The sequence below is a fragment of the Syngnathus typhle genome, linkage group LG11 (genome assembly GCF_033458585.1).
Source record: "Syngnathus typhle isolate RoL2023-S1 ecotype Sweden linkage group LG11, RoL_Styp_1.0, whole genome shotgun sequence".
NCBI classification, from domain to species: Eukaryota; Metazoa; Chordata; class Actinopteri; order Syngnathiformes; family Syngnathidae; genus Syngnathus; species Syngnathus typhle.
In genome coordinates, this window is record NC_083748.1 from 14,598,258 (window position 1) to 14,624,939 (window position 26,682).

Sequence of the window (26,682 nt, forward strand, 5' to 3'; positions counted from 1 at the left end):
GTTCGACTATGAAAAGACTGCTGCGAGGAGACGAATGGCTCCATTTATATGCAGCACCAGAAGTGTGCCATTGCAATGTAAATCAAGGGCAGATATGACACGTTGGCCTTTCGGGATATCATCAGGCCAGGCCAGCCGTAACGTGACTGAATGTTAAACACTAGAGCAGTCTGTTTCATTTATTGGCCTATCCATTGTATTTTCTAGCGACAAAAATCAATGTGAAGTGGACATCATAATGTTTCCTGGAGTTGGCGTCCTTTTTAGTATGTCTCTAATGCATGTCTCCTGGTTCAGCATGTCACCAAAGTCTCTTCTCCTCACTCCACTGGTGCCATTGTTTACTGTACAGCGTCGGCAACCTGTTGTTGACTTTTTCCCCCCAAATGAAAGCAGCACCATTGTGCCAAAGATTGACGCCTCAAGGCTTGCTCCCACCATATAGCCCATCTGTCACCCTGACATTTTGTTCTTTTATTCAAGCTGATGACTGGCATCCTAGTTAGTTGTAGCCTTTGGTTAACAAAGTCATTCTTCAACATGAAGAACCACGATAAGCAAACAATTGCCTTCCTGTTGGCCTCCCTCCATCTGGATGTCATTGCTTTATTGATCACGGTTAACACTTTGCTAGATGAGTCGAGTGGCAGGTGTATTCAGAGATGACACAAGAATAATTATGTATAGTCATATATGTATGCGCACGCACACGCACACGCACGCACGCACACACACAGTGGGTCCAAAAAGTATTCAGACCCCCCTTAAGTTTTTTCACCCTTCCTAATATTACAGCCATTTTCCAAAATAGTCATTGTAATAATGTTTTTTTTTTGCTCTTTATTTGACATACCACAGCCAATATTGGAACCCCCCCCCCCCAGAATGTTTGCAGGGTCGTGAAAAAAGCAAAACTGAATGAGCAGGTTCAAGACTTTTTGTATGCAGCGACACTCGAGCTATCTTTTAAATTGATGACGTATAAATAAGGTGAGGATATAGCATGTATCAGCATCCTTTGCGCGGATCAAAATCTCATTTTCTCTTTGTCATCTGTCACCATCTCTTGCAAGCAAGCAACCCCCTTCTTTGCTTTCAGCACCTCAGCAGATGGGCACTAGGCATCTCTCTAGCTCTCTCTGTGGGGAGCAGTCTTTTGATAGTTTCACTCGCCCTGGCTGCCGTGGACAACCCCTACCGCCGTCCCTCCCTCCCTCCCTCCCGCTGCCTCAGGGTTCCGCTCGCTATTGTCTCTATTGTTTGCTCTTGAAAGTGGGTTAAGACAGAAGGGATGAAGGGGAAGCTGAGAAAGCTGGGGTGGGGGGGGGCAGTGATTGCCAAAAAATGACCAGATCAACTGAGAGGGCTGGCTGGCTGGCTGGCTGGCTGGCTGGCTGGCTGGCTGGCTGGCTGGCTGGCTCATCAGAGTTCAAGATTAAGATGATGAAGTGATGCGGGAAGGGGGTGAATTTGTCAAATAGAAACAGATTAGTGTGAGATGAGATGGACAAAACACATGGAAGAGTGATGAACAGATGTCTGTGACATAGATAATAAATAGAAATTGTCATTCATATTGCTGACAGTGGAAGGGAAGGGATTCCCATATTGCTCTCCTTTCACATGCAACTGAATGGCAACCAGTCCAGGATCTGGTCCAGATTTTTCAGCAGACCTTTTTGACAGAGGGGGACAATGTCCGTCTGACCCTGACAATTTCACTTAATGGAAGGAAGGAAGAAAGAAAGAAAGAAAGAAGGCAGGCTCCCGTCTTGGTAGGGGAGATGGCCAATTACCTCAAAGGTCGTACGCACTCTGGAGGAATATGACACACGTATGCACAAACATCCAGTCTATGCACCAGTTGGCTATTGCAAATCAAATTTGATTGATTGATTGATATTAATGAGCAATATTTGATCTGTGGTGAGCACACCCAATACATAGTGACCAAACAAGCAGGGCTAATCCAATCAACTCAAATGCCAAGATGGAAATGAAGGCTCGGTCAAGGACATTTAAAACTGTTGGCCGTGTGATCTTTAAAAGACACACACACACACACACAGAGTTAGTGTTGGCAGGTTAACAACACAAGAGTAATGGAGGTCCCATTTAAGAGTCAAATGGCATTGAAATTAAAAATAGCACTGTGCAGCCTTTTTGCTTTGTTGATTATCTGATTGTAAAATGTTTGAGGCCTTTAATTTAATAGCGCAACTGATATTTCATGACAATCTTCAATTCATTAGGCATGCTTGAACAATATCAACGGCATGACCTTGACAGTACTTTGGCCAATAAAGCTTGCTTACTTACAGATCATATCAATTCTCAAGTGCTTATTGTTTGAAGTTCCTTTGTCAAACTAGAAGCACTTATCCTTTATATTTGTCTTCTACATTTGGCTTTGCGGATTTGAAGAGGAAGCGCAGGAGTCTAGTTGGCATTAATAACTTTGTGTGCGTGCGTGCGTGCGTGCGTGTGTGTGTGTGCGCGTGCACGCCCACATATGCGTAAGCTTCGTCACTAATTAATTCTGGTGTCTTTGTTAAAGAAATATCATGCTGTGATGTGTTAATTTCCATGGAAATACAACATGAGGAAATGTTTTTTTAATTTTATTTATGTGCAATCTGCCCGTGTTTGTTTTTGAAGTGATCAAGCGACACCAATATGAAAGGCAAATAAGTCAGAGAAGCAAAAAATGTAGCTGTCTTTCATAAACTTTGAATGACATTTTGAATTTTCCCTTCTAAATGGAACTGATGATTATATTGCAAGTATGAATATTTCAGTTTGTGTACAAGAGTGAGTGTGTTATTGATTGTCACAGATGGCCAGTCAAGTTGTGTCCCCTTGTTCTTATGTGGTCTTGCTTTGTCATTAGATATGCAGGGGCCTTGTACGTCTTGCTTGTTTTCTTTGTGTGTATGACTGGTACGCCTGCCGCCGCTGACCACCTGCTGACCAACTCATTTGATTCCGTCACCAACTTTCTCGATGTTTACGCGGCTGCCGGTGACAAACGGGTCACTTCAAGCTTTCGTTTGGCATGATCAGTCAAGTTCAATCCGTTTGCGATGTGTCATCCCATTATTTGCACATCATGCACCTTGGTGTTTGTTGGCCAGTTAAAGGAAGGAGGGGGGGAGGCTGTCGAGGTTCAATGGGCTAAATGAATAAATGACTTGAGCCTCTGCTTGGGCCATGTGGCCCCTGCTAACTCATTAAGTGAAGAAGAAGAAGAAGGAAGAAACCCTCTCCAAAATCCCACACCTTCTGTTGTCAGAGACAAAACACGGGGATTGGAGTTAACGTATGCCTTTGGGGGTGAGGGGGGTGAGGGGGGGGGCAGCTTTTTGCGTGGCGTGGAAGACAATAGGCTGGCTGGCTGGCTGGCTGCCTTGCCACGTGTTCCACGTGACAAGAAGTCTGTGAGGGGGGCTGGGTTGTGTTGGACAACATTCACACATAAATAGAAGAAATAGCGCTTTTGGGGAGAAAGTACTTCCATTTGGGTACTCGCAAGCAACCCGATTAAACGTAGCCAGCTTGCCACGGCTGTGTTTGCGAACCTGTTTTGCTCACGGCCAGACACGGGCGGCATCCATGTAGCCATAGCAACAGTGTCTCAATTAGCGTTGAGCCTGACTCTTGTTTATTGTGAAACAGCTGCTCTCCCTCCCTCCCTCCCTCCCTCCCATGGCCCGCCTCTGTCCAATTCTCTCTGCGGCTCTTCCTTTGCTTGATCACGGTGGCCATGTGACGTGCTACAGGTGCTTCAGCACACAAAGCAAGAAGTATGTTAGTGACAGGTGTCCACCTCATGCCACAAGTGTTTTGAGAAGCTGATCATGGGACAAAGCAAAAAGTCCATCCACACCACTGTGGACCCTCTCGGCTGGAGCTGAGGTGTCAAACCCTAGGCCCGGGGGCCCGTCACCTCATTTGACGTGGCCCGAAAAGACAAACGGTGCATCGACTTCATGTGTGCAAACTGAATTGACTTTATTTGGTCAATTGGGTCAGACGGTTTCGGTGCTTGTACTATATGGCAATTAGACAGGGCACCAAAAACAATGGAAGCATTTTTTTATTTGTATTAATGTTTATTTCTCGCATGTTGGAGATACACAGCCAGGCAGCCAGGCACCCAAACCCCTGCATGTTTGCCCACACGTACAAACGCATACAGAGCTAGTAAAAGAGTGGGTGGGTCTCGGAGGAGAAGAGAAAAGAAGCGATTTTGGCTCTCATCCTAAATTCCAAATGAGGCAACTCAGTGCTGCTTGGCAAATTGGGGGGAAATGAACAACAGACGGTGTGGGAAAGTTGACCATGTCCTGGTTCTGTTACATTTTGAAGCCCATTGCACCAAATCCAAAAGTTCTCAACTAATGGGACGGGATTTCGAGAACCATTAAGTTGTATACGTCGCGCCAGCGTGTTTGTCCTGCCGGCCGAGAATGCTCAGTGTCATGTCTCTGGTGTCTGTGTGTGTGTGTGTGTGTGTGTGTGTTATTTGAAAAAGGACAATGGTACACTCATCTGTTGTTAATCTTAATGGACAATTCCCAGTCCTCCTTCACGTAAACAAAGCCTAATTGACAGTAGCCCACACGCATGCCTGACATGGCACGCACGCACGCACGCACACATGAATTCTGTTTGGTTATATTTGAATGAAAAGAATCAACTTGAATTCGCTGCCCACCCACACAAAACAGAGTGTGTATTTGTGTGAATAGTCACAATGTGTTTATTGTTTCAGGTGGAGGGCACGTACACGCGTACCGTACAATGTATTACACAAGTGAAAATGTGTCCTGCTAAGGACTACATCTGTATAAAAGTGGGGTCCTAAATGAGTCATAAATATGTGCATTTGCCCTGGGTAGACTCTGACCCGACACCCGCTTCAGGAAAAAAGTGCACTGGAAACACGTACGTAGGTACGTGTGTGTGCGTGTGTGTACGCTGGCGTGTGTATAGGGGTCATTGCAGAGTTAATTAAAGCAAGGAACCCCAGGGCATAAATCGTTTACGTTGTCCTCATTTTTTTTCTACCATTCCTCACATTTGCCTTCGTTTCTTGGATTATTTTTCAATCCAGGTTTCCCTTGAGCCAGTTTGAAAGCAGTGGCGCAGGTTTTAGTCAATCTTTTCTTGAAATGTTTTTTCAATTGGCCTCTCTGTCCATATTCAAGACTTATTTGAAGACACCTTCTTGGTAGTGCATGCCATTCACTTGTTTTTGAATGGACTTTTTTCACTTTCTTCTATTGTTACAGCTGCAAATAGAAATAAGGTTGTTGTGTATTCTAGAAAGACTGGCATACATTATACTCAGTGCAGTTTGTTATGTTTAATGCTAATGCGTATGCACGTGTGTGTTTGAGGAAGCTTAAGTGCATTGTGTCTGGAAGTGTGTCCGTTTATTGTGTGCACAAATGATCAGAGGTCAACTGCTGCAGTCCATCTGGACACAAGTTTATGTCCTTGCTTTGTCTACTTGTGTGTGTGTGTGTGTGTGTGTGTGTGTGTGTGTGTGTGTGTGTGCTGGCACACGTCTAAAGGAAACTCGGAAAGAGGAGATGGTCCTGTTGTTGCCAGAGCATCTGATCTATTTATACGCAAGAATGATATGCATGCCATCATTGATTTTTTTTGGAATGATTTTGGGTTTCATTTCAATCTCAATCCAAGCACTAAAAATGCGTTTTTGCAGAAAACTCATGAAGTATAGAAGCAAGTTTGAAAGGAATTGGTGACCTGCTTGATCACTCCAAATGGCACTCCAGTTTTTAATGTGGAAAATGTTGCACTGTGCTCCCCAATTTACATGTGCACACCAATTTACCGTGACTGACCTTGCTTCCAGCCATGTCGCATCCATGACAAATCTCAGATAGCCTCCAGCTAGGGAGGGCATTCTCGCCTGTGCTACATACGTGGGCAGCTGTGTGTGTGTGTGTGTTTTGAGTACGCACGGTCGCTCGCTCGCTCGCTCCCCTTGCCTTCATGCATGATCAGGCAGCCCTGTCTTATCGGTGACCTGTGCATTTTTGCGTGTAAATGTATTCATGCGTGGCTGCCGCGTGTTTGAGCTTTTGGTTAGGTGTCGGTGCAGTGTGACTGGAATGGTGGATTTATTCCATGTACTAGAATGCAAATGAGCCATTCAGATGGTCAAGTGATTTTGTCAGGGTTCAAATCAAGGTTGCAAGCACTTTTGCAGCTTGTCTTGTTCAATCCATTGTTTGGCTAACGCTCTTTGCAAAACAGTGGTAGGCATTTGTCTTAAGACATGTCGCCAAAGTTCTTGAATGAGCGTGATGATGGTTACCAAGATGTATTTGTGCATAGCATAAACCATCTTGAGTTTTATTCAGACTGTTTGATTGCATATTTCAAGAATGTTACCGTTTGACTGCAGCGCGTGTGAGGCTCATTAATAATTCATGAGGTGGGAGGGGTCAAATGAGGGGGCGGTGACAGATGGATGGAGAAGAGTGTGAGAGGGAGAGCAGAGATCACACAACCAACCCGAGTCACTGATATCTGACCCAGCGAGAGGAACACCGACAGATATGAATCAAAGACATGCTTGGCAAATAGCCACAATGATATTTTGACCTCAATCATCGTGTGTTTGATTAACAATTGTCCAGTCTTCCCCCCCCCCCTGGGATGGAGATACAACATTGTGTGTCAACCTGGATTTAAGCGTGCATTGAGCAAGGTAAAGAAGTGCTTGTGTGTTTTGTGTAAGCTGTTGTCTCTGCTGAAGACTTTCTCCTCATGTGAAAGGTCCCAGGCTTATGAATGTTTTGTTATTTTCATTTGGAGTCTGCTTGTCATTTGACGCAAAGTGCTCAGGCAAGGCTCTCGGCCTGTCATTGTTAAATTAGCCCGAGACTGATGACGTATTGATCTCGCAGATGTGAGCAAGTGGCTGACAATTGTGTTCCATCATCTAAATAATCACTGCAATATTGAGTGAATCGAGATCTTCATGCTGCATACTGCTTGCTTATATTGGCCACTTTTGAACACCATTTGAAGAGGTTTTACTCTTCAATATGCATTGATGTTTGTCACTGATGTCGATTGAAGCTTTGATGCGAGTGTGTGACGTCTGCCAAGGGACCATTACTATACATACGTATTGCAATTTTGAAGGGTGCCGTGCGGGCAGGTCCATTGATGTCCCGTATATACTATATCGCACGCACGCACGCACGCAAGTCACCCACACTTGTACGCACAAACACGAGCAGACTCAAATCCAGACAGCCCTTTCTTTGTTCTGGAGCACTGTGGAGCTGAGTCACAAAACGGAAAAAGCGAGTGAGAGTGAGAAAGACGGATAGCCAGTGTGGTCTTTTAGTCTTTGGTTTTGTTGAGAGGACTCGTATGTCTCTCAGAGTCTTACATGTGCTTCAAGTGCAGGGCTGGCTATAGCTACATTCGGTTTTGAAAAAGGACATGAGCTTTTGTAGATGAAGTCCAAATAAAATACATTTACAATTCACTTTGTACATTGACAAACACAATTTTCCTCATGACTTTATTGTATTATCCTTGGTGGATGACATCATCAGTCAGTTCAAGAGAAAAGATGAGAATACTTTGTGTGGGTCCAGGTGGTGCAACATACAGATGTTGCCCTCTAGCTACATGGCTGCTCATGCTTCTGTCAGCGCGTGTGTGTGTGCGAGCGTGTGTGTGTGCGGGCGTGTGTGTGTGTGCGCGTGTGTGTGTGACAAATGGCTGCGGGCGGGCGGCCGAGATACAGCTGTCTGCTTGGCTGTCATAGACACTGCAAGAGGGAAGAGCCAGTGACAGATATTTAACACCATGGACCTAACTGTGTGCTCGCTGTGATCCCGTTTATGTATTTGTTTACAAACTAATACAATAGCCTCTGATTGGCAAGGGAACAAGTCAGAGTGTACCTTCCTTCTCAAAGTCACTGACATGGGCCATAGCCTGCCTGTCATGCTTATGGGGGGGGGGGGGGGGACATCAAAATTGGAGGCTTGGGTGGATGGCTGGATGTGGCCAACAGCAATGCCAGCATGAAATGACTTACACATAGCTACATGACACTGTACTATTCTATTATTGTACTGAAGAATAAATGCACCTTTCTTTTTTTGTTTGCATTTTGCCTGCACTCTGCAGATGATTCTTTCTTGACCTTGCATCTAGTTTTCCAGCCAGTGCGTTTCTTGATGGGCAAAAGGGCTCAGGTTGCCAATGGCCATTGCTCCACTCATTCGTGTAATAGTTCCTTTAATTTGGGAGCAATGAGGTTGTCGCAACAGACACTGTTCCCCGCCTCCCCCCTTTTCTTTTCTGATTCCAATTCCAAAATAACCTTTACACATGGATTGGCTCGATATTGTTTGTCCAAACTTTCTGAGCTTGATGTGAGTTTTCTACATAACACATAATTTCAGAATTCCTTTGGGTCATGCAGACTTGGCAGAAATTTTGCAAATTGTGCAAAACCAGCTCAGTGGCCTAGTGGTAGAGTGTCCGCCCTGAGACTGGAAGGTTGTGGGTTCAAACCCCAGCCGGCCGGGTCATACCAAAGACTATAAAGATGGGACCCACATGGAAAATTCAAAAGCATCTTGTGCTCCCCCAACAGTTGCGCCAGGTTGCTGCTATTAAGATGGTAATGATTATAATTGACCCAAGGAATTCATTTCTGCAATCATTCAGAGGGTTTGTGTATGAATGAAACGTGATTAACCACCATTGGTCACCAGATTGATTGGCGATGTGTTTTTTTTTTGCAGAGTGCTACGATACTATATGGTAAATAAGAATCATTTTTTTTGTTCTTCACCAGTGTTTTGCACCTAGTCACACGTGCACGCAAACTACATGCGTCCACAAATGTGGAAGCAACACATACAACCATAAAACGCGCGCGCACACACGCACGCACGCGCACACACACGCACACAAACACACACACACAGAATGAGAAAACAGTTAAATTGTTGAATCCGTTATTGTCACTCTAATTTTCCGATTTAAATGCAGAGAGGAGTACTGGACAGCTGGACATCATATCTTTCTATAATTATGAATAGAGAAGCGATACAGTGATGCTACTGTTCACTATGCCCTTACACACAGTCAAACATTCACCTCATGATGGACTAAAGAGATTCTGTACGGACTTAATATCATTTAGTAAAAGGACAGAGCCTGTTCTGAGGAAATGGACTTTGCTAATATTATAATTATAGAAGAGAAACGACAGATGACAACTGTTAATTTGTGTGTGTGTGTGTGTATGTGTGCGCGCGCGTGTGTACGTGTGAGACAACAAGCCAGAGCAGTCAATGGCAGAATGAGTTTAGCGTAACCTGGAGGCAGATGGGCCCATCTCAGCAAATTAGGCCTGGAAGACATGCAAACTACCCATGCGCCCGCATACATGCATACACGCGCACACGCACACTTGCAGGACCTCCAGTCTCAGACTTGCCATCTCCAGATCGACCGCCTGTCCTGTCCTGTCCTGTCCTGTCCTGTCCTGTCCTGTCCTGTCCTGTCCTGTCCTGTCCTGTCCTGTCCTGTCCTGTCCTGTCCTGTCCTGTCCTGTCCTGGCCTGGCCTGGCCTGGCCTGCCCTGGCCTGGCCTCAGCCAGCCAGCCAGCGTCTTTCTTTATCTCCCTGATTTTTTTTCTGCCCCCATTTTGATCCTTCTTTTCTCCGATGGCACTGTTGCTAGGGAGCCCTGCTGACTGGGGGTGCTTTTTATTGGACAGGAAGGAGAGGATGACGTTGAAAAGGGATTGATATGGAGGGAGGGGCGCTGGGGGCGTTTGAGGAGTGAAATCCAGATGTGCCAATGAGGTCGTACGTTGACCGACATTGTCGGAGGAAAGGAAAAGCATATGAAGATATCGATGGAAGGTTTAGTGAAGCAGAGAAAAACACTGACTGCTTAACAACAACAAAACGGGCAAAAAATCCAATCAAATCAAATTGGCATCAAGAGGCAGAATGATGTGTGGCAGAGGTCATTTCGAATCAAGGTGGAGTGTTCTTCTCGCAGTGGGGCATTGTGAACACAACCACCAGACTGGACGCTCTCTCTCTTTTAGTCTTGCACAAAGGATTGGAGAATTCTCACATTTGCTTGAAAGTCCTTGTGTATTGTAGCTTTCTGGTGAAGAAGCAAGCAGATGTTCATATTCAAGGCCAAAAACAAAGGAATCTCTTTCAATGGAATCATTTGGATCTTTTCTATTGTTGTGATGAGCTGGAGTGCTACTGTTGGACAATGAACATGTCTTGGGGGCTGCCAGCAGGTGGGAGTGGCTTTTACTGTGTGCCTGAAGGGATGACTAAATGGCCTCTTTGTTTGTCATAAATATGTGACAAAGGTGAGGGAGGGGGAAGCATTTAGACGTCGCCACGTGCTCTTCAATATTTCAAACACAGCGGAGTGAGGACCAATAGATTTCAATCGAAATAAATGGATCCCGATTTTGCTGCTTGAGCCGCTTCCTTCCTTCCTTCCTTCCTTCCTTTGCGGCAGGGTTGAAAGTGACAGGGGGCAACAAACTGATTGGGGTCTCCTGCGTGGCTGCCTGCCTGCGTGGCTGCCTGCCTGCGTGGCTGCCTGCCTGCGTGGCTGCCTGCCTGCGTGGCTGCCTGCCTGCGTGGCTGCCTGCGTGGCTGCGTGCCTGCGTGCCTGCCTGCTGCATGCCTGCCTGCGTGCCTGCCTGCCTGCCTGCCTGCCTGCCTGCCTGCCTGTCTGCCTGCCTGCCTGTCTGCCTGCCTGCCTGCGTGGCTGCCTGCGTGGCTGCCTGCGTGGCTGCCTGCGTGGCTGCGTGGCTGCCTGCCTGCGTGGCTGCGTGGCTGCGTGGCTGCCTGCCTGCCTTTGATTTGGAGCTTTGATTGGATTCTCATGGCGTCCCGTCCAACAATGCGCTTCTTTGATCTGCTCGGCTTGCTTTTCCTACATTGGAGAGCAATTTTCCTTTCAGTGCGGTCCACTTGCAACTAAGGGCAACTGCATAAGCACTTTTGGCAAATGGTTAAAAAAAATAAGGCCTTTTGCTTTTCAGTCGCTATTGGCTTGAGTTGAAGTGTCTCATCTTGATCCGTTTGATGCCGTGATTCTCGCTCCTACATGTTTATTCTGATCGGCTGCCAGCCATAATTGAAGAAGACTCTTAACTCATTCAATAGCATTGACGGTTCTAAAGATGAACTGGAATGGCAGTGAAGGAGTTAAAAGCCGATCTGCGGACATACAATGTGCTTTGGCTAACCATTGATTTGGGATATCCTGGTAATGCTCAAGCACGTGAGCTTTGTATCTCTTCTGCCTCTTCACAGCTTCATATTTTTTGTTATTGACCCTTGTTTGCAAGACACACACGCAGTAATATAATGATTCCAGACAAAAAAATCATCTCTCTCTCTCCCTCAAACTGGGTTGATTTAGCTTTTTTTTCCCCTTGTGATTTCTCACAGCACCCCGATTTCGTTTCCACTTTCCATCCATTTGCTCTTTTGATCAAAAGTAGGTCAGTCGGCATGATTGAGCCGCAGCTCCTTCCAAGCATGACACAAATCCATACACACATGCACTGATACACACACACACACACACACACACACACACACACACACACACACACACACACACACACACACACACACACACACTCTTCTTTTCTCATCCAACGTGCACTCGTCCATCCTCCAGTCTTGTTTCCTCCATGGTACCTTCCCTGGAGATTTGCGCTGTGTGCAGTGTGCTGGTTTTGCAATCTGACACTGCTCATTTGCCTTCCTTCCTTGCTTCCTTGCTTCCTTGCTTCCTTCCTTGCTTGCGTTAATCAAAGAAGATTTTGTTGACAATGATCAAAAGCAGAAAGTTGCAACCAACGCAGGCAGCGAGCGACTGTGTTTCTATGCAGAGCTCCTAAAAAAAGGGGATTTTCTTTTAGCGCTCAGATGGATACCAACTTGCCACAGTTGAGTTGTTTACACCAAATTCTAATGCTACTTCATAAGCATCACTTACTGTAAAGTGAAACAATGCATGAGCAGACCCTGGCAACATATAATCACAGCCACAGCGTGTAACGGCGCATTTCTTCCTGCTACAGATAGGGATATGTTTTTTTTTCTTCTTTTCTTAAATAATTCAAATCAAAGATGTCATAATCACTACTAATTGGTAGATTTCACGCAAATACCAAGCATTGCCTTGCCACCCCCCACATTTTGATCCCGTCGGCTTCAGCAACTGTTGTCATGGCAACTCCTTTAAAAGACATCCGCGCTATGGTAATGATGCTACTGACACAGCCCCCACACACAACCACTTTAACACGTAACCTGTGACCTTTGTGTGAGTAAGAGCCATTTATTTTTTTGTGTGTGTGCATGAGACCAAAGCTGGTGACATTTGGGACATTCATTAGGACTCAAAGGCAGGTGACAGACAACAGTGACATCAAAGTGTCCACACTCTCACGCAAAAGATTCCGATGCATCTTGAGCAGAGTCTTGGGCTCTTATTCTGTACTGTTTTATTGGCATCCTATTTATTCTTGTGCAGGAGGCCTAGAAAGAAAAATATAGAAAAGTATGTGTACAGACACGAGCAAGTCATTAGGAGTGTTTTTTTTTTCCAGAGTGCTTGCTAAAAAAGACATTTGCTGTAGTCAAAGAGAGTTTCCGTTTGTTTGTGTTGACGCACCGTTACATTGCATTGCAGCTTTACTCATCCACGTCTTCTGCAAGTGGCGCAAATAAACTCATGTGCCTGGCTGCCTGGCTGCCTGGCTGCCTGCCCTATGGCAAAACACTTAACCCAGTTGAACATTTCTTCCCCAGAAATTCAGTACTATGTGACAGAGTGCAGTCAGAAGGGTCGTGATGATTTGTAGTAGCTCATTTAGGAGCACTCCCAGCACGAGTGTTGAGAGTGATTGAGAAATGCCATGGCGACTACAGCAGAAGTGCTCATGCTTATGGAACAATCATAGGGTTTCTCTTCTTCCACATCTCTCATCAAATACAACATTTTCTCTTTGTGTGCTTTGTGAACATACTAGCATACATTTTGCACGTTGAGGCTGTGCGCTGTCGGAGAGTATTTTCCTTAGCCCTCCAGGCAGACTATGTTCTAGTGTGAGCAGGAGAAGCAGAGGGCAACCGGGGAAAAAAAAAACAAACGAGAGAAGATGAGCATCACCCCAGATGAGCTCTTTGGCAGTTGCAGACAGTCCTGAGGCATGTGTTGGCTGCACTGCGCCAACATCTTTCCTCCTGTGTCACTAATTGGCATCAAAGTTTGCATAACAAATGCAGCATCAAAATAAGATCTCTTTTGTCTTTTCTCTCATCAGGTCTGCAAAGTGGTCCCAGACAAACAAAACATCATTATTAAGGTAAGTCGTCCTTGTATCTGCATGTAGCTAGACTTGGGTGACTGGTCCTCATCTGAATGATTCTCATCAGTCTACAACTGAGCTTTCCGATTTCTTTTTTCTCGTCTGTGGAAGACAGTTGAACCCCAATGACACCTGGGGAAGGGGAAACATCTCAATTTATGTTAATCATCCTAGGGACTCTGGGAACCCGACTTTGCAGGGTAGCCTCACCTCCAATTGATTTGGCTTATCTGCCAGGGGCATAAAGGCCCAAGGCAATTTAGCTTAGCCCCTAGGACGGTTTGGATATACTACAAGTTCCTCCCTCTGACTGTGGCTTTTTTGATTCCCTCAGAAAGCGTGTCACAAGCAAAGCACTACAATACCATTTGTTTGTCGTTATGTTGACCTGGTGGTGTTTAGCTTGTCTATGTGATTTGCTTGAGCGAGTATATGGTTCATGTGTGTGTAAATAGTGTGTAAGCTAGGTCAACTAGAAAGGCAATCCAACCCATTTCAAGTGAACTCCCTAAAGCTTTCAAAAAAAATAGCAAATCAAATACATCAGGGCCAGTCCAAGGGGCACTTTTTTGTGGAAACATGCGCACAAAAATGCTCATCTGTGGCCATTCAATATACATAAATGCGTAGCTCCCCACCGTTGAAGGACACATGGAGAAGCAAATCGAGAGCTCCTTTCATGAACATAGTAGGCTCAAGGTAGGACAATGGAACAGTCGATAAAGGTAGAGGACTATACATTTCCCAGTTGGCTGGGAATAGAAGACCAGCAGCACCTGAAGGAGATCCTGGGCAATGGCTGGACTCTGCTTGGGTGGTGTGGTGTTTATTTTTAGGAACGGCAAGATCCCGGAGGAGGTGTATCCACATGTTTTCAAGGTTGTCTCCACGCACAAACCCAAGTTGCCGTAGAGGGCACGCTGCCAGCGCGAGGGCCGACCGACCGACCGGATCGATCGAGTACATTGCTTAAGGCCACTGGAGAAATGTACTAGCTAGTGTATAGTATTTTTGGAAACAACGACTCTTGTGTTTGATGGGCAACTGCTGGCTCACGGCCTGCGTGCGGCTCTCACCCGCAGTGCACAAAGCATTTGTTTCAAGTGAGGAGTTGATCAGTGTGAATACTTTTGTCCTCAAAAAGATGGAGATTTAAGAGTGGATGAAAGTTGATTTTGTCACAACATACACCAAGTGATTTCCTGCACTTTGTTGGTTTGCTATTCAGCACTTTGGTCCCATATTAGAATGGCAATGTTTATGCACATGCACATTTTGTAGTTTGCAAATAGGAAGGGTCAGGGTTACTGCATACAGGACAGTCGACTGCACTTTTTCGAACCTGTCTCTGTTTTTTAGCAGGTCAGCAGCAGCAGCAGCAGCAGCAGCAGCAGCAGCAGCAGCAGCAGCAGCAGCAGCGCGCCAGAAGTCGTCAGGAGCGCTGAGGCGGGCCGAAATGATGAGGCGGGGCAGCCATTGGGCCCTGGCTTTCATGTCGTTGCTGCTGTGGCGCCAATCCGCGCCAATCGAAGTACCAAACGATCGTAAGTGCGCCGTTAATAAATCATTAGGGGAAACTAATAGCGTTCAAGAAAGTGTGCGTTATATCCGTTGTTGTGAAGAACGTCTCACCTGCTTTGTGTTTTCTTTCTCTTGGCTCATCGTATGAAAACAACAAACAGGTAAGTGCTCCGTCCCCATCTTACACCATTTAACAATACCTTCAAGTTGTACAATGTCAATATTGTAGAATACTTCAATGCGCGGGTGTGTTTAATACGTAGATTACGTAAGTAACATCATTTTTACAATGTGCCCACACTTTGTGTCTGTCTCCCTGTTGCTTTACGTTGGACTAACAGCAAAGATCCTGGCCGACCGTAAGTCTTTTGTGTTGAACGTGTCGATTGTCAGTCTTTCCCACTGGTTTTGTGCGCTTGTTATCTCCCAGCGAGCGAGCGAGCGAGCGAGCCCTCCCTGGCAATAACTGTGGAAGTATTTGTGACAGCCATGCTTTGAAATGATGGAGGCCATTCAACATGACGACAATTTGCATCCCGTTTTAATTTGCATGTATGCTTGTTTGTAGCACAACGAACCATGTGGCGAAAGCATTCGGATGCTTGCCAAGGCACACAATACAAATTGCATTCTTTGTGGATGAGTTTAGCGTCTGCTTAAAAAAGGGAAAAGCATTTCTCACTCTTGATCATTTTGCATGTGTGTGTGTGTGTGTGTGTGTAGCAATTGAAAGCCCCGAAGGGCTCGGTGAGCTGGAAGCAAATGGCTAAGGACGCGTCGGCTCTGTTTAGTGAGAGGGGGTCGTCTTTACTAAGCCATTAAATATGTATAGTGGAGTGAACACGGTTGGCTGGCCTGGACATGATTGGCTGTGGCTCTACAAGCCATTTTAGACATCATTTGCTATTTTCTTTAGTTTGCTGCTAATTAGGATACCGACTGAACCAGAAAAACAATAAGAACAGTAATGAGACGTTCAATGAAGGGCCATCTCGGGACTTGTTTTCATCCACATCTTTTGGAGCAGATGTGCATGTGCATGTGCATGTGCATGTGCATGTGCATGTGCATGTGCATGTGCATGTGCGCGCGTGCGTGCGTGCGTGCGTGCGTATAGAAATGTAACCAACCATGCTTCTGCTTCCTCTCTTTGGTCAGTGAAACAGCCCCCTACTATTACCAAGCAGTCAGTAAAGGATTACATTGTTGACCCCAGAGATAACATCATCATCGAGTGCGAAGCCAAGGGCAACCCGGTGCCAACGTAAGGAATGCACACACAAACGCAATGTCTCTTACATCACCAGTGGGACTGGACAATGGCACATTGTTTACTTGGAGTCATTTGGCTGTGCACACTCTTGTACATTCATTCATTCATTCGTCCGTCCATCCAGCCATCCATCCTGCCATCCATCCATCCTGCCATCCATCCTGCCCTGTTTGGCAATGTGTCTGATGGCCAGCACTAGGCACAAATTCAATCCAGCCAAGTCGCAATGTGAATTCTTTGATTTGGTGCCTCAGGTTCTCATGGAGAAGGAATGGCAAGTTTTTCAACACGGCAAAAGATCTGCGTGTGACAATGCGCAAACGTTCGGGAACCCTGGAAATCGGATTTCGGAACGGAGGACGGCCGGAAGACTATGAAGGCGAATACCAGTGTTTTGCCACCAATGATCACGGAGTGGCAATGTCCAACAAAATTCTACTTAGGGTCTCGAGTAAGTATAGCAACACACATTCGTTGCATCGGGAAATGTTTTCATTTGATTTCATCAGTACATTAACGCGTACATCTGCAGCGGACACGAGGAGATGGAAAACGTCTAAAATATCACCATTGAAAATTTGCAGAAAATGCTGACAGGTTTTTGATTTGTTGTTGTGGTGTTGTTTTTTGCGCATTTGAACGCACGCCCTGGTGATTTTTTTTTTAGAGGCACCTCTGTGGCCTAAGGAGGTGCTGGAGCCAGTGGTGGTGAGCGAGGGCTCGTCGCTGGTCCTCCCCTGCAACCCCCCTCCGGGCCTCCCGCCTCCGTTCACTTTCTGGATGAGCAGTAGTGAGCAGCATTTGGACATGACAATACGCACCTTCTGCACACGTGTCACCACAGCAGCAAGATGAATTTGTCTTTGCCCTTTTCCATGTTCCAGTGATGATTCCCATCCGACAGGATAAGCGAGTGTCCATGGGTTTGAACGGAGACATGTACTTCTCCAACGTGGTGGCCCAAGATGCTCAGAACGACTACAGCTGCAACGCTCGCTTCCTCTTTACGCACACCATCCAGCAGAAGAACCCCTTCACTCTCAAAGTTCTTACCAGTGAGTGCATGACCGGAACAACACGCATGCATGGTCAAGCCGTGCCGTAAAAGAGACCGCCGGCCGGCACGGAAGAGGGCGAGCCGTTTGTACAAAGAACACATTAGTGAAACTGAATGGGTGAACACCCACACTGACCACTGCTATGGATTGCTGGAAGAGATATCAAATGCCAGCCATATAGTCCTAGTCATTTAATAACATAACGAATGCAAGCGGTAACCGATGTTCCCATCTCCAGGTGATGACATTCTGTCATTTATGCTAAGAGCAAAAGAGACGTATACGTATTGAGCTTGGTTTATACGTACTATCTGTGCGCATGCTTGTTGGTGTGTTTTCAGATGATCCTTATAATGACACCTCTTACAATGACAGTGACCCATATGGTGGTGAGTCACAAAGTCTGGACAGTGGAGTCTCCTGTCCAGTTGTAGCGTCAATCCGTAGTCGTGTTGAATTCACCTACTGACATCAGTGTCAATTTAACATTCTAACATTGTTTCAATCCTGTCAAATATGTCATCAAAGGAATCCTTTCTTTTCTCTTTCTAATACAGACTAATCCAGTTGAGATGTTCATTGATTCAGCTAAATGCTAACGCTTTGATCCGACTAAATCCTGTAGCCATTTTCAAAATGCAATTTTCAATGATTCCCATATTGCCTTTGAGGTACGATACACATATTGCCTTTGAGGTGGGCTCATTTTTCTTCTTTAAAAAACAACCCTATAGATTAAATGCATCTGAAATTCTGTCAAGGATTATTTTCCTTTTTTGTGTGTTTTTATGGAGGACATAAATTCTATATTAGTAGTAATAGTGTCGTGAGCAGCCAGGGCAGTGTGTAGTAAGTATCATGCCACATTGTGTGTGAATCTTCAATTACGTCGTCTGCATAATCATTTTCTTCTTTGTCATGCTATCTTCCGTGGTGGCATTCCCCCCCCCCCAAAAAAGAAGTAATTATTTCCTTGTGATCTTCAGATATACTTTATGTATAAAAACTGCTCTCATTGAAATACGATTGTTGCCGGTGTAAAAAGGCGGCAGCGGCGGCGGCAGCAGCAGCAGCCGCAGCAGCAGCCGCCACTCTCCAATTTGCTTGGGAAACCTGACAGCGACTTGCATCTTTGTCTCTCCCCCTCCCTACTTCCACGTGACTCGTTCCTTAATGTCGTCAAGGGGAAAGCCGATCACGGTTCCCTTTCATTTTGCAAGGCTTGGCGTGGCAAAGTTGCCAGCTCTAGAAGTTGAAGAAGCACATCAAATGAATGATGTTCTTCATTGTGATGCCAGACTAAAACAAACCAAGGAACATAGGACAGGTTTGATTGGCTGTCCTTTTCAGGCTTTTAGTGGCAATCTTTGCCTGCCACCTCTGTTCCCTTGGCAAACGTTAAGGAAGACGGACGGCCTTGTCGTTTCAGCTCGGCTTAATGTCTTCCTGCCATTTACTGGCCGCGCTGACCTCAACACACTGGATGGAGAAAGCGACAATGCCTTGCAGAATTGGAATGCAGCCGTTATGAACAAGTTATCGGAATCGTAACCTTCCATTGAGTTGCCACTTCCAATAAGCTCAGCGTGTGCCTTTGAAGCGCTTTACGCTTTGCATGCGTTTCATTGCCTCCTTTTTCTTCATTTGTAGGCCGTAAAGTTGCTGAGTCCACGCCAACCTTCCTCACACCGTCGGGGACCGAGAGCTCCAAAATGGTGCTGAGGGACCAGCAGCTGCTGCTGGAGTGCATTGCTGCTGGACTGTGAGCTTGCACGCACGCACGCACGCACGCACAATACATAGTACAAGACACGTTCTTCCCGTGCGTTGACGCGTGCGCGCACGTGTCGACCCGCAGCCCCACGCCGGCTATCAAATGGTTTAAGAAGGGCGGCGATCTGCCGGCACAGAAAGTCAAGTTTGAGAATTACAACAAGACCATGAAGATCGTGGCCGTGTCAGAGGAGGACACGGGGGAATACGTCTGCATGGCCACCAATCATTTAGGGAGCATCCGCCACTCCATTTTTGTTCAAGTGAAAGGTGAGAGCGGCCAGCTGTTTGTATCTGCGCTAGGAACTGCTGACGTGCCTTTGGGTTCCACAGCGGCCCCTTACTGGCTGGACAAACCGACCAATTTGGTGCTAGCTCCAGAAGCCAACGGCCGCCTGGTGTGTCGGGCCAACGGCAACCCCAAACCCAGCATCCGATGGCTGGTTAACGGCATTCCCATAAACAGTAAGTACTCTCTGGCTAATTGAAACTATCGCCATCCAATTGACTAATTGTAAGCCGATACATATGACCTTTGATAACAATGGCTTTCTCTTTGCCCCGCCGTCAGGCTCTTTGCCTGACCCGAGTCGCCAGCTCATGGGCGACACCATCATCTTCCGCTCGGTGCAGATGGGAAGCAGCGCCGTCTACCAATGCAACGCTTCCAACCAGCACGGTTATCTTCTGGCAAATGCCTTTGTCAGTGTCATCGGTGAGATTGCCATTTTCAAAGTGGAGGCCTATGTTTGCCCGCTTTCATTGTTTGAGCGCTTCAAAAACGTTGACGTTGAGCTGATGCTCTTAGTTCGTCTCGGGAGTCGATGGTGTTGAGAAAGAAAGAGAGAAAGAAAGAAAGAAAGAAAGAAAGAAAGAAAGAAAGAAAGAAAGAAAGAAAGAATTACAGTGGGTGGGGAAAGATGGACCAACAGTTCATTTTCTCCAGACAAATGCTTTTTCTTTTGAATGTGCAGTTGGATTCTGAACTTTGGGAATTATTCCTCTCTCTAGATATGCGTCCAAGGATACTTGGGCCAAAAAATCAACTGATCAAAGTCATCGAGAACAACCGCACCTTTCTGGACTGCCCCTTTTTCGGTTCCCCTATTCCAGATTTACGCTGGTAAGCGTGCGGGAAAAGTGGCATTCTGAACCGAATGGCGTGTTCACTTCCAGGAACGTTCATGGCAGGTTTAAGAACGGACAAGGCAGCGGCCTAGACGGCGGACATTACCGCGCTTATATCAACGGCAGCCTGGAGATCCAGCGTGCCAGACCGCAGGACGAGGGCACCTACACCTGCGTGGCCAGCAGCATTCTGGGCATGGCTGAAAACCAGGTCCGCCTGGAGGTCAAAGGTCAGACGCAAGATGTGCAAAAGGCATCGTAGCTTGTGCCTTTTTCAGGCATCAAATCAAATCAAATGACTGACTGTTCCTTAGAGCCCAGCCGTATCGTCGGGGCCCCTGAACACCAGTCGGCCATCAGGGGATCCACAGCTCGGTTTGACTGCAAAGTCAAATTTGATCCCAGCCTGGCTGCCACTGTGACTTGGACCAAGGATGACAAGCCCATCCATCTGGGATGGAGGTAAGCGAGCGAGCGAGCGAGCGAGAGAGAGAGAACAGGTCATGGATGACACGTTACTCATTATTCAAAGCGTAGTCAGTCGTATGGTATTGGATGCATCTCTTGTACTATCAAGCAGCAATTGGCCACAGGTTGGGAAAATATTGTATTTAGGTCTTCATTTTCCATCGAGCTTTCCATTGTACTTTTGATTTTTTTTGGAGCATTTCCTGAAAATATTTCATGTTACTATTGTAGCATCCGGTATGCTCTGTTGTGTGTTATCGCTGGTCTACCAGGCTGAGGAAAGACGAGGAATCGCTGACCGTCCCGAACGTCAACGAGGGGGACGAAGGAACTTACGCGTGTACTGTTGAAACCGAGATTGACCGGGACTCGGCCTCGGCTCGTCTCACTGTGTTAGGTACACGCGCCTGCTGGACAGCGGACGGCATTTAGCTTCCCATTCAGACGCGACACTCCAGTAAAAGCTCCACGTGCAGAATAGCTAGAAGACAGAGCGGCACGCACGCACGCACGCACGTACGCGCGCAGGGACTTGCATGTCGCATGAATATCATGCATGATGCTACTAATGTTACACACTAATTACATTGCATGTTGCTTTTCTTAACTGCACCTAACGTAGCGGATTAATCGAGAAATGTTGTTGTATTCTAGTCCAATTGAAATCTTGCTTTTAAACATTTGACACATTTGCATTGACGGTTGCCCTCTAGTCCCATGCGGGATATATTTGCAGGAGATCTACTATTAAAACACACGCACACACACGCACACGCACACGCACTCGTGTGTTGCTTAAATGGGCGCCTGTTTGGGTCCAATACTGAAATCTCATTGCTGGCAATCATTTCAAATCAATTCAAAAGTGTCAAATGTGTCTAACGCTAGGGGTGTAGTGTAAATGGCGGGTTTTGTCACGATACGATATAATATCGATACAAAGAACACGATACGATATTTGCCGATATCGTAAAGCCTGCTGTGATTCATTCACGATACATCACGATATAGTGCTCTACGATGGATATAGAACAATATCCTGATTTATAACAATTCGTACGCAAAAGCAACAAGGTACTGCAAACTGACAAAGTGCTTCCAAACGAATGACTTGAAGCCCAAAGGGGAGCGAATTTCCTTCCTCGTCTTCTTGGACACTAGCCATAGCAGCAGCCCAGGAGCCGCGTAGTTGTCGGCTCCCCTTTCACGTGCCTGCTCTGCTCTGCTCACAACACAACACGCCACGCCACGCCGCGCACTGCTCCCGGAAAGAGGAAGCAAGCAACAATGAACTGGATTTCAAAATAAAGTCGCGTCTAATGTCCGAGGTCAAAAAGATGGATGTTTACGTTTAGCATCGATGCCAACAAATCGTAGAGCATTATATCGATGTCTCGATGAATCGTTACACCCCTATCTAACGCTATTAACATTTACTGTGCACTTGCGTTCTTGATGAGCGGTGGGACTCCTTTGCAAACTCTAACCACTCCACCCATCTCCTGGTCCTTGACCTTACAGAAGAAGCCTCCCTCAACCCCTCACTTTCTAGTGCCTTGCCTCCAGGTAACCTACAATTTAGGTCTTGTGTTTCTTTTCGCTCATTGCGCCTCTGACTCTTTAATGATTACAAATACTTCAAATGAACTTCTGGTGTTCCATCCTTTTTTCTTTTACTAAGCATGCCCATGTTCAACTCAGTTCCCTCACACGATACACTAGTTGTTGATTGGGGAAATAGTTTGACAACTATTTTGCTTCTTGTTACAATGCGCACCAACTTTGTTCAAATCAGCGTATATATAGCGTCAATATAGCATACCTGTGTAATGTGCTTTAAGATCTTGTTTCCTTGCAGACCTCCCCGACCCTCCTATGGATCTGGAGCTGTCAGATCCGGCAGCCCGGAGTGTTCGCCTCACCTGGATCCCTGGAAATGACCACAGAAGTCCCGTCACAGGTCACTATGCTACAAACGCACATAGACATTTCAAAAAACCAAAAACCCCAAAATAGAACGTTTTAAAAGGCAGGAAATATTTGCCCACGCACGGTAGAGTTTTTGGTCCAGTTTGTGGAAGACCGCTGGGAGCCAGGAAGATGGCAGGACCTGGCCACCTACCCCGGGGACCTCAACTCGGTCATTCTGCAGCTGGCTCCCTTTGTCAACTACCAGTTCCGAGTTATTGCCATCAACCAGGTGGGCCCGAGTGCGGCCAGCAGACCCTCACCCCAATACCAAACCAGTAGCGCTGGTGAGTAGCAGCATCCTGATGACTTCCTTCACCTATTACGTATGTGTCGTGGTTTGACGCCACGATCCTTTGATTTTACACCAAGCTCCTGATGTCATACCCAGAGGCCTCCGAGGCTGGGGCTCACAGAAAGACAACATGGAGATCACTTGGGAGGTAAGTGGATGGCATTGTGATGGAGGAATAGATAGGTAGCCTTACATTCCTGTCATTTTGGTCAGCCCCTGCTTGATCTGGAGAAGAACGGCCCGAATTTGCACTATGCCGTGTGGTGGAGACGCAAAGATTCCGATGCCGACTGGAGCAATGTGACCACAACGGGGACCAAACACGTTGTCCGCAACACACAAACCTATGTAGCCTATGAAATGAAAATCCAGGCCAGGAATGATCTTGGAGCAGGACCAGAGTCCAATGTGGTCATTGGATACTCGGGAGAAGACAGTAAGATAGTTGCCGTGGTTGGCTTTCCGGAGACCTGCTGCTTTTTTTTTTTTTCTTCTTCTAATTGACTTTTCTAATAGATTTTCCCGTTTTCAGGACCCACCGGCGCTCCGACCGAGCTGCGCATTTCTAAGGTAGACAGCACCAAAGCAAATGTCCACTGGAAGCCCGTCCAGCAGGAGTCGGTCCGAGGAGAATTCAAGGAGTATAGAGTGAGACTGAGCGCAGACACTTGCGTGGATCCTTTCTTTCTTTCTTTCTTTCTTTTTTTTTTTCTTTCTTTTTTTCTTTCTTTTTTTCTTTCTTTCTTTTTTTCTTTCTTTCTTTCTTTCTTTCTTTTTCTTTTTCTTTTTTTCTGTGGCAACTTTCTGTGTTCCATCTTCTAGCTGCACTATTGGCGTGAGGCCAGTCACGTACCCGCTTTGGTGTTCAGCAAGGAGAACAAGACCAAAGGTTTCTACACCACCGTGGCCGAGCCTTCGGGCATCCTCAGCGACCTGGTGCCCTTTTCGCGCTACAAGATGTTTATGGTTGTGGCCAACAATGGTTACCAAGGTCCACCCAGCAACACGGTTGAATTCAGCACAAAGGAAGGAGGTAACCAATTGAAATGGACACGATATCATCCAAAGGGAATGTCTGTCTGTCTGTCTTTTTCCAGTTCCGTAACTGCGGCGTCTTTGTGATGATAACTGCTGTCTTGGAACATTCTCATTTTTGTTTATGCGCAGTGCCCGACGCTCCCAGTTTTTTCAGGATCAAGCGAAGAGGCTTGGATTCCATTCATCTGGAGTGGGACAAACCTCTGGAGCCAAATGGTCTCCTCATTGGATACCAGCTCAAATACCAAACAGGTTGAACACTTTTTCTTTCTTGTTACACTTTGCATTCATCGCACCTTTAAAATCATGTGTCATTTTCATGATGCATACAAAATGTCGGTGGAAGAAAAGTCACAATAATAGTAATCAATGAAAATGGTTTGATAGTGGAATATGAATTAAACGGGCAGAATGGACAACAAGGTGACCCACAAAGCACCTTGTGGCGCCACAAAGCACCTTGTGGCGCCACAAAGCACCTTGTGGCGCCACAAAGCACCTTGTGGCGCCACAAAGCACCTTGTGGCGCCACAAAGCACCTTGTGGCGCCACAAAGCACCTTGTGGCGCCACAAAGCACCTTGTGGCGCCACAAAGCACCTTGTGGCGCCACAAAGCACCTTGTGGCGCCACAAAGCACCTTGTGGCGCCACAAAGCACCTTGTGGCGCCACAAAGCACCTTGTGGCGCCACAAAGCACCTTGTGGCGCCACAAAGCACCTTGTGGCGCCACAAAGCACCTTGTGGCTATTTGCCCAGTCATGAGCTAGATACTACATTGGGCTCCACGGCCAACCAAACATTGCTAAGAGCAAAACATTGGCCAATTGACAAATGGCTTTCCAGAAGCCCTGATGAGCGCGCCATAGACACCTGCCGGCAGGTGTGCTCATTTTGCAGTCTCCAAAAATGTTGCCTCCAAAATACCATGCCATGTGTTTTTCCGCCAGCCAGGCCACCTTCCCGAGTTGTTTGGATTTCTAATTTTACTGGAGCACAGAGCACATGGATTTTCACTCGCTTGTTATTTTTTCCAATGGATTTCTACAATTTGTTGTTCTTAGCCAACGGATCGAGAGAGGGTCGACCTCGCGTTGAGACTTTCCTTCCAAACGTGACGGAGTTCACGCTCCGTCTTCCCGATCGCTCCAGCCGCTACAATTTCTACCTGTCGGCGCTCACCCAGGTGGGAGCGGGCGAGGTCTTTGCTGAAGAATCCCCCTTCTTTGGCAACGAAGGTTAGTCTGCTAACAGCTGCTCTTGAAGAAATGACATGATTCAGTCAAAAGCACTGGTGGAAAGCAGGAAGAAATAGTCTCTTTCTTTTCTTTGGCCCAGACCTTCTCTTGTTCCCCTTTCTCCATGGTACGTATGTGACAAAAAGGGACTTCATAACGGCATAGAACTAACCATTTTGGCTATGATGGAGGGAGCGCTCTGCTGTACAATGACGCCCCCAAAGTCTCATCTGACGCATATCACAATCGGAATCGTCTTTATTGGCCCAGTATGTAAGAGAGAGAGGAAGAAAAACAAAAACAAAAAAAAAGCCGGCTTGACAACCTGTCCAAGAAACGGGGGAAGAATAGCAATGCCCGGCAGCTGGCTCCCTGCTCAGCGACTTTCTTCGATGGGCGGGAAAAAGCGAAGGTGAAAAAGGCAAGGGAGATAGATGAGGGTTAGGGGGGAAAATTTCAATTCGAGCTTTTAAGGCCCTACGGAGAGGGGCAGAGTGTGGAAGGCGGACGGACATTCAGTCCCCGTGACGGAATGTTCCGTCAGCTCGGCCATCTCGGATCTGTAACAAAAAAGAGAATATGCGCAGATTGATTATTACAAAGTGCACTTGTGTCTAATCGACGTTAACGGCATGATACGAGTCGTCCTAAAGCGTTTTTTTGTGCTTGGTTTTTTTCTTTCAAGGAATCAGATGTCATTGATATTTGCATTTTTATTGTACATGCCTACATACTGCCTAATAGTATGAAGGAAAATGTGTTCTTTTAAGAAGCGCACGGCTTGTAATTCCAACAAATGGGACTGATTTTATAGCGGGAGCAAATATTTCTTCATTTTTCTCTTTCAAACGTCCGTCCCCTCTTCATTGTCCCTTCTTTCTGTTGACAGAAAACTTTACTGATGCTACAGGTCTAGGTAATAGCGAATGAAGAACACGTCTGCCTGTTCCCACCCAGCCAGCACCATCCTACCCCCCTCCCTCCCTGTCTCACTTTCGAGCTGTTCACCTCAGCACATAGCAGCAGTGCAGTCCACTAGCTTTTCTTGATGACTTCTATTTGACATTATTGATCAAATAAGTCACTAGTTATGACACTGCCAGAATTAACATGGGACTTGGACTGTGCTGCTGTTGATGGTTTTCTTTATTTTTCTTTTCTTATCTCGAATGTCTCTCAGGCTCTGCCTTCTGATTTGCCCTTCCTTTCTCTTTGCTGGTGTTCTTTGCCATCAGGGATTGAAAAGACCATTCATATTTGTACACAACTTTGAGGCTCCATTGCTGCTATTGGTATTCCGTATAGTGGATTTGTTTGTGACTAGTTTGCAAGTGATCCCTGATGGTACACTCTTAGCGCACAAGCTTGCAGTACTGCTACGGCCGGATCTCTTTTGACACGGTTGGTTACTAAACGCAGCTCATAACAGGCATGTCGCTAATGCGAGTGAGTGTGCTCGGAATGGAAAGAATG

At 46.4% G+C, this 26,682-nt stretch overlaps 1 protein-coding gene across 22 annotated transcripts in view; it reads left to right on the forward strand.

The window, feature by feature from the left end:
* Positions 1–26,682, forward strand: part of nfasca (neurofascin homolog (chicken) a) — a 42,172-nt gene that overhangs the window by 3,189 nt on the left and 12,301 nt on the right. For 2 of the 22 annotated variants that reach the window (XR_009716157.1, XR_009716156.1), the window contains exons 1-28: positions 6,522–6,745; positions 13,406–13,447; positions 14,810–14,994; positions 15,313–15,330; positions 16,130–16,235; positions 16,499–16,695; positions 16,912–17,034; positions 17,129–17,299; positions 17,644–17,691; positions 18,953–19,064; positions 19,161–19,345; positions 19,409–19,540; positions 19,647–19,790; positions 20,087–20,198; positions 20,267–20,433; positions 20,518–20,665; positions 20,944–21,068; positions 22,193–22,237; positions 22,530–22,631; positions 22,729–22,926; positions 23,012–23,082; positions 23,148–23,370; positions 23,467–23,582; positions 23,757–23,967; positions 24,102–24,224; positions 25,036–25,209; positions 25,310–25,336; positions 26,099–26,125. Coding sequence is in view for 19 of the 22 variants with exons in the window: in XM_061290783.1 (XP_061146767.1) it covers positions 14,907–14,994; positions 15,313–15,330; positions 16,130–16,235; positions 16,499–16,695; positions 16,912–17,034; positions 17,129–17,299; positions 17,644–17,691; positions 18,953–19,064; positions 19,161–19,345; positions 19,409–19,540; positions 19,647–19,790; positions 20,087–20,198; positions 20,267–20,433; positions 20,518–20,665; positions 20,944–21,068; positions 22,193–22,237; positions 22,530–22,631; positions 22,729–22,926; positions 23,012–23,082; positions 23,148–23,370; positions 23,467–23,582; positions 23,757–23,967; positions 24,102–24,224; positions 25,036–25,209; positions 25,310–25,336; positions 26,099–26,125 (3,193 nt within the window). In the remaining 3 variants the exon portion in view is untranslated. Of the gene's footprint in view, positions 1–6,521; positions 6,746–13,405; positions 13,448–14,809; positions 14,995–15,312; positions 15,331–16,129; positions 16,236–16,498; positions 16,696–16,911; positions 17,035–17,128; positions 17,300–17,643; positions 17,692–18,952; positions 19,065–19,160; positions 19,346–19,408; positions 19,541–19,646; positions 19,791–20,086; positions 20,199–20,266; positions 20,434–20,517; positions 20,666–20,943; positions 21,069–22,192; positions 22,238–22,529; positions 22,632–22,728; positions 22,927–23,011; positions 23,083–23,147; positions 23,371–23,466; positions 23,583–23,756; positions 23,968–24,101; positions 24,225–25,035; positions 25,210–25,309; positions 25,337–26,098; positions 26,126–26,682 lie in introns of those variants that run through there. The other 20 variants (XM_061290791.1, XM_061290797.1, XM_061290796.1 and 17 more) reach the window with 19 other exon arrangements.